The 7,866-nt window shown below is 44.9% G+C and overlaps 1 protein-coding gene across 1 annotated transcript in view; it reads right to left on the bottom strand.

Annotated features, from left to right (window-relative positions):
- kcnh5b (potassium voltage-gated channel, subfamily H (eag-related), member 5b) overlaps positions 1-5,058 on the bottom strand; it is a 96,444-nt gene extending 91,386 nt beyond the window's left edge. The window contains exon 1 of the mRNA XM_088925469.1: positions 4,960-5,058. Within this exon, the coding sequence (XP_088781595.1) occupies positions 4,960-5,032 (73 nt within the window). The 5' untranslated portion in view covers positions 5,033-5,058. The remainder of the gene's footprint in view (positions 1-4,959) is intronic.
- Positions 5,059-7,866: the final 2,808 nt, after the last annotated feature.

The following is a 7,866-nucleotide window of genomic DNA, read 5'->3' on the forward strand; positions in this document are numbered from 1 at the left end:
ACCATCTAGTACAGAGCCCACCTGCAAACCCAGTACCTACGATCCACTAACTGAAGCCGTTACATCACAAGAACAGGTACAAGCAAAGGGGAGTCCAATCAGCCCGTCCAGCTCATGTGAGTTAGTTAGTAGTTAATCGATCCGAGGTTCTAAGTCACATTCCCAGCTGATGAATACAAAGCCATGGGCCTGTGCTGTGAGTTTCCAACAAGCACTCATCAGGCTCTGTGTCTGAACAGGTCACCGCCTTGTTCACAGGACTTCAAAGCCAATCACAGGCACACATGATAGTTGGGATGTATACTTGTAAGGAGGTCCATTAATTAATTCATTCATCATCCATTCATTTCCTAACTGCTTTATCCAGTACAGGGTCACTGGGGAGCTGGAGCCTAACCCAGCAAGCAAGGGACACAGGGCAGAATACAGGACTGCCAGTGAATCACTGATACCCCAATACATTTCTTAAATGCAGGGGGCCCTCATTAGCTTACACAACATTTTTTTCCAAATGAGAATGAAACACTGGCCAAGTGATTGTAGATTGCAGACCTGCGAAGCTACTTTCCATAATGGCTGTTCCCTGAGACAGCAGCCTGGAGAGCAGACTGATTTTCTGTGGGGATATTTTGTACTCCTGAGTCGCAGACCTTTTTTAAACTTCCATTAAGACGTCAGGAAATACGCTTCTTTAAAAAAAAATGGGGTGAAAACCGCCGCATCACTGTATTAAATTGTTTTTCTGGGATGAATGGGTTCAAATATTTGAGTCTGAAAAGTATTTTGAAAAGGGGAAAAAACGTTGTCTTTGTATTGTACATAAAAACACCAAGCCTCGTAGCACCCAACCCCCCCCCCCCCAGCCTGACAATTTCATAACAGAAAGCCAGGTAATGGAAACTGCAGCTGCTCCTGGAGGAGTCTAGGTCACGGGCAGCTTTGGGACCGAAACTCGAAAACTCTGCAAGCTTGTCGAGCGCGCCGGCCCGTGGCTGTTTCGAGCCGTTTTCCAGATAACAAGAAACTAAACAATATGTTTCTATATTAGTAAAAAGACCGAATGTATATACCAGCATTGGAGTATTATAGGAATGATAATAATGTTGTATTAAGAGTCCTAGAGGCTCAGCAAAAAATAAAAACGTGATGTTTGCCCATTGTGTGTGCTTATTATATTATCTAAGGCGGCTGGAAGGTAATTCTCGTGTTCTCACGCGCTTGTCAAAATGTATCAGAAGACTTTTTCTCTAAGCATGCATCTACTGTACTTTAAACTGCACAGAGCTTCTCTGGATCGGAAAAGGGTTTTGACGCCCAAACTGCGCGCTTGCAGAATGCTGCAGCAACCGATGGAAATGGCCTGACGCCTGTTGGGGAGCTAGCTGGAATCTCAAACAATCTAGCAACCTCCCACGAAAAAAGGGCAAATCCATAATTGTGTTAGCCGTGATCTCTAGAAATTGATGAGGTTTCCATGAATGTCTGAACATATGGCTGTCGAGGAGGAGCCAACAAAACACTTTATTGTTTATTGTTTATTAAGACAGTGACCAATGCGCGGTGGCTGGGGTTGATGTACAGCTAAAGTAGCCTGCAGGGTAAAGCACATGGGTCTAAAATACAAAACCACCTATCAAACCTACGATAGCGCGGCCCTGGAAAAAGGAATCAGATGAGCTCCTGTCTGTCTCCATCAGGCGAGAGTGGGTGAAGTTCTATAAATAACGGGGACCCGCGCGCGCGCCTTGTTCCTTTGAACTGGAGAGGAGAGAGTAATTGCCGCGCGCTCTTCCGTCCTTCTCTCCATCACTAGAAGCGGGGCACGAGGTGTCGAAACGGTGGTCCAAATCTCTATCAAATCTGACCTCTAGCGGTTAACCAGTTGCATAGAGACTGTTTTTTTTATTATTGCTGAATTGTCTTTCCCGTCTTCAGCAGGTAGGCTACAGCTCTGTCCGCCTATTAAAATAAACCAGCTGATTGCCGAAGGAATGACCCCCGCCCGCTCACTCATCTCTTGCAGTCTCCTTGTATCTTTCAGAAATGCATAGGATACTTTTGACGGGAGTAACATTTTAACGCGCTTAAAACACCCAGTGATGACTAATAACTGGAGAGTTAAGTGTCCTTCTGTCTCGGGGAAGCAATACTACCTTTACTTTCTCACCACTAAAACGAGAATCGCATAAGGTACACCAGTAAAAAAACACATTGAATAATTCAGTTACATACACCTAGCAAACTTTGCAGTATCCTACATTATTCCCCCGTGGAATTTACAATATATCAGGTATGCAAAGATCCTTGTGTTTCGCAGAGGTCAAAATCACAATCTACTTTGAAGTGTTTTCTAAATTTGAATAACGTCTCCATGCATGACACGACTGGGTGGAACTTGAGCATTTTGTTTCCCGTTCACCTACATAGATCACCTACATTTACGCAGCACCAACCGCAAATCGGCTCATTGCACACGTTCTGACCCCATTTGAGTCAACAACTACTGTACCTGCCGTCGGAATACGACTTCTAGTAGTCTAGTAGGGTTTCGTAATGTGCTTGTCATTTTAAAGATCTTTAATTTGGAATCCGCGGGGGAAATGCTTTTGAAACGATTAAATTAAAAGAGCTTGGTATATGTCTTAGAAGTGCTTTTAAATACAATGAAAATGTTGAAGCCACTTTTCGGCGTGTTAAACTCGGCATTTAAAAATCTTTACCTTCTGTTCTGAAGCTGAACAAACCACAGTGTTTAAATAAACAATCATGTGCACAGGGTCCTGATAAACTCTTGTATAATGTAATCTCTAAAATTTAATCTGGCACCGGGAGGCTGCGAGCATAACCGGCCGTGTATAGTGGTTTATGCTTCTAAATAACACACAGACAATACATACAGAACACAGAGGAAAATCCGACATTTATATCCGAAAATAATGTTATTTGAATTATTAAGAAAACTTTTGTAATCTCCGGTTTTTTTAAAAAACAAAACTGCCGTCAGTTTGAACACTGACTTTTCCACCAATGGTCAGTTAACGTCTTCAGAATTCCAGAAAAGGTATCTCAAAGGAAATCTCTCACGTCTTCTTCATTTTAAATGGCCAAACCGTGGAAAGCATGTGAAATCCCCTTTAAGCCTACTGTCTCAGTGGTGGCCCACATAAAGACAGAAATTACAGGCATGAGCTAAGAGAATGCGACTTCAGGGTTTGTCCTCGGCTGTAACCCAGTTCATCTGCTCTAAATTAGAAAAACAAATTCGTTTGAGTGGGTGCTTGCAGTTTTTTTTTCCAGTATTTCTGAGGGGACCTTTTAAATTGTAATTGACTTCAAACAACCCTGACACGGGCAATATTATATAAAACCATGAACAACTCCAACAAGCCCAACGTCAATACGCGATATAATCCTACGTTTTGAGAAGTCAAATGATGAGTGAACTCTTTGCGCAAACGCTGGGCAGCAGCCAGGTTTGCAGAATGAGTTTCAGGCGTTCCCGTTTCGTGTTGGAGCACAATACAGTACGCACTAACTGATCTGTGGAGTTCTACAGAAGGAGGAAAAAACACACATAATTCTGCTTTTGTTTGGCTTATGCCCACTTGATGAAAGTTTTCCGTGTGTGGAAGTGGAAAGGGAGTAGTGTTAGAGGGTGACGTCGAGCTTTCTGCCACAGAAACGTGATATCACCGGTGAGAAGAGTGCTTGTGCTGCTGTTTTTTTTTGCGGTGTCTTCCCCGGGAAGATCGCAAGCCGGAGAAGGCTGTAGTAATTCCCATTGCATTCACTTGTGACAGACCGTCGGCTTTACCCAGGAGTATTCTCAACTGGTAATATAGATAATGTGCTTCTCATCTTGTAAAGCGAAATTAATAGCAGATCTGAGACTCGCACCGTGTTTATGCAGTAGTGCGGAATCGATGGCGAAATGATCAAGAAAATATGTGAACATCATAAGCGACTTCGAACAAATCTCCGAAAGGTGGGTTAAAACAACACGAACCCCAAACCTCCAGTTCCTTTTGATTTGAGCAGAATTTTGATAATAGCAGACGGACATTTGTACGTCTTTCATCCATCACCAGCGCAAGTCTTCGTCTTACTGAGAAAGGTGACGTGTTACGTCAAAAAGAGTGCACATATTTTAAATAAAGTATGCGTTTTCATTACAGGTAGAATTCGTTTTAAGGTGTATCGGTCTCAGGAAAGAAACGTGTTCGCTTCAGAAATAAAAAGCCTGAACCTGGTAAATGGAAAATATCACAACAAGTGGGATGAGCCACAGATGAAGACAGTTTGTTGGGAGGGGGGGGGGTATAAATTTATCAAGAATGCCTTTTAAGTAAATATGTTACGCTAAGAAGTTCGACCACAGGTTTATCTCCAGCTTCCTGGTTTTTAGCACAACACCGCATTGGACCTGCCACAACACCTGCTGTCTGGGTAGACTGGAACAAATGGCGCAGGGAAATCAGCAACTAATAAGTACCAAGTAAAATATCTGACATATATCCTAGATACTGTACATCGGACCTTCAATTTTCGTGAGCAGCATGACCTACATAAAACCGCAGAAACAGTTCAAGGCGGCTGACTGCCCCTCCGGAAAGAGCCTGGGGTCTGGCTAGAGTAAGCGCAGATCCAATGTACCCCTCGTGTTGTCCTACTTCTTTGTCAGAGGGCTAGGAGCTCTTGGTATAAATCCCGTACACTGTACACAATGCAGAAGATGGGCTGTGAACTTTGTTAACGCGCAGCGAAGTCCAAACACCGTGAGCAAGAGCGGCGCTGAATTCCCAGTATCGCTCATGAACGCATCCGTTACAATCACAGACTTCCCCCCCGATCGATTCAGCCCGGCCTTTGACTAAACAACAGTCTACCACAAATACAAAATCCACAACACCCCCAAGTTTTTAAGCCGTTGTGTAAAGACAGGAGGGGAGGAATCCTTACCACTTGAGCGCCTGACAATATTTTCCAAAAAAGTGTTCTGCGGTGCCACCAGCCCTCTCTTTCCCCCGGGCATCCTGCGGTCGGGCAGCGTCGGGCAGGGTCGCAGGCTGTGCTGAAGCTGGCGGTGGTAGTGGAACAGTCGGGGTAGGTATCTGTCGGTGGGATGAAGTAGCTCATGGTAACGCGCTGCGCCGTGGCTGGTCGAGGCTCTCTGACAGTGCCACTGGCGCTCGCAGCTCTGTAAACTGCGGGCTCCCCGGCTGGGCGCGCCTGCGCACTCCCACTCCAGCGCTCCAGCCTGGAGGCGCTGGATTCTCCGGTGGCAGTAGAGGTGCCGTGGAAATAGGGGTGCGCAGCTAGCGCCTTGATATTTATGGGGGAACTGTCGCTTTCAGGCGAGGCAGAGAAAAATTGAAGAAAAGACCAAGAGTGCTTCACTGTTGTTCAAAGGTTTCTGAAATACATGTGTATGCGTTTCCTTTTTTGTTGGTACCCGAGCGTTACATGGGTAGCTGTGTTTCCCATGAGAAGCGCTGATTAAGACTGAAACTGCAATTAGGGAGAGTTCTATGGCAACAACGGACCTGTGGGGGTTACAGACAGGAGGAGCCGGTCCTAATCTATGAACATTTAGGATCGAGGCTGGCTGTTAATCTACTGCAACGCTTGATTTCCTTCTTAATTACTTCAACATCTGAAGCAAACACTAAAACCAGGCTGTCGACACTTAAGAAATCTGACTACAAAAAAATTGGACATAAAAATTAAGAATTCCTTAGGGAACCTGATCGTGGGAAAACACAGGTATGTGAAATTAAAATTACGTCTGGTATAATGGTGTGTGTCTCATAGGAGCCGGGAGCAGCTCCGCCAGTCTCCCTGACTGACTGGGTCTTCGCACCGGTCTCGCCTCTCTGGGATTTATTTATATCTGGAACATCAGCTCCATCATTTCTGGAAAATCGTTGATATGTCCGATCAAGCACATTGGTAAGTGTGGCGAACACGCGGACTTCTGACTGACTCAGACCTCCGTCCCTCGCTATTACTCACTTGACGGACTTTTTTTCCGTTCTTGTCTGCAGGAGACGACGCTTGTCTGTGAAAGAACAGGCTTACCGAAATTGTAAATACCAGGAGTTGTAGCCTAAATGTAAGCTTACACGCGTGAGGAGGACATGGGATTTTTGGGAAGGGCGTCTTTCTCTCAGAATTCCACCTGTGGGCAGTCACGTGAAATCAATCACACTTTGCAAAAAAAAAACCCCACCACCCTCAGTCGTGGCGCTCAGCATGTTGTCATATGAGTAAGAGCCAATCCGGTTCTTGGTTCAATCAGGAGTCTGGAGTCAGCCTTAAGATCAGATGTTTCTCAATACTGTAAGGGGTAAGCTTTACAAACATGTAGTAACCCTTGAATTGGATCATACGTTTATTAGTTTAAGAGTGCTGTAGGGACGGTGGCGCGGGAGTTAGCATTGCTGCCTCACAGCGCCGGGGCCCCGGGTTCAATGCCTGGGATGCTGTCCGTGGGGAGTTCGCATGTTCTTCCATATTGACATGGGTTTTTGCCGTGGGAAAATTGGCCCTGCTGCGACTGTTTGTCCGTGTTGACCCTCCGATGGACTGGTGTCCCACCCTGGATGTATCCCTCCTTGTGCGCCCTGCTTGCCGGGATAGGCTCGGGTGCCCACCGTGACCACGTGCCAGCCCTGGTCCTGCTGACCCACGTGCCTGCTGTGTTTCATTCTATCCCACCGTCACGAGGTAATCGACGCCTTGATGGATCTGAGAAGTTGCTCCAATTGAATATTTGCATTTTGTTTCCAGTCACTAGTTGTTATTGAGTCAAATGAGGGGTCAGATTGTGTATCTGAGGGCTCGCCTGGAACAAGAACCAACAGGTGTGTGTGGGTCTGCACGACCAGGACTGGGAAGCCCTGCTGTACTGGATAAAAGGGTTAGGAAAGGGGTGGATGGAGTGCTGCGAATTAATCAGATAACAACTTAGTACAAGTGCGCGATTCATTCAAATGTTACTATTTAAAAAACAAAGAAATGAAACTTGATATGTTGGCATATGTGTTTGTATAGTCCAGATATTTACAGTGAGGAAAGGTACACATTACTGGGATTTGTTTTACCATTGTTGGGTTGAAGTGATCAAGACTGCCCCCCCTCCCCCGAAATTCAACAAGTAGTGATTTAGACATCTGTTTAATGGTCCTATACGACCCCAGAGGTAGATGCACGAAACTTCACAATTCCACATTCAAGTCACTATATTTCGCAGTCCCGAAAGGACTGGATTTGCATTAGGAGATCAATTGGTTAACAGTGCTTAATTAAGAGCAGCTGTGGCTAATTAAGCTTTGTCAGTGGCAGGTGTGAATTAAACAGCTATGCAACAATTATCTTATCTTCCCTATTGTTTTCTGATAACCTCAGCAAATAACATTAGTGGGTCGAAATAATCGCTGGTAAACACTGGCTCGTGTTGTTCGGTGGGAGGTTTAGAGGAAGGTGATCTGAGAGTTTGTATTACCTTTTTTGTTCTTATACAAAGTGTTTTTACTTAAGTTGTACTTTCATTACGAAATCAAATATTTTCATTATATTAAACAACAGATTTCCTGTGTGTGGGTGGGTCTGCTCTGATTTTTCTCCACGTGTTAATCTTTGCACAATTTGCTGTAAAGTCTGTTCGACGACAAGAATAATTCCGCTGTATATCACTAAACGAACTTTTGCTGGTTTTCAAGCAAAAAAAATAGCTTTGCTGCTGCTGTAAGATCTCCAAACGACAGTACTGCTTATGACTTCCAGCAGCTGCCCCGTTACGCTGATAAACCAGCTGATATTAAAGACAGCTCTCCACACACCCTCCAAATCAGAGGAACTACAGCT

Source organism: Atractosteus spatula, chromosome 9, assembly GCF_055471065.1.
Source record: "Atractosteus spatula isolate fAtrSpa1 chromosome 9, fAtrSpa1.hap1, whole genome shotgun sequence".
In the NCBI taxonomy this organism is placed as follows: domain Eukaryota; kingdom Metazoa; phylum Chordata; class Actinopteri; order Semionotiformes; family Lepisosteidae; genus Atractosteus; species Atractosteus spatula.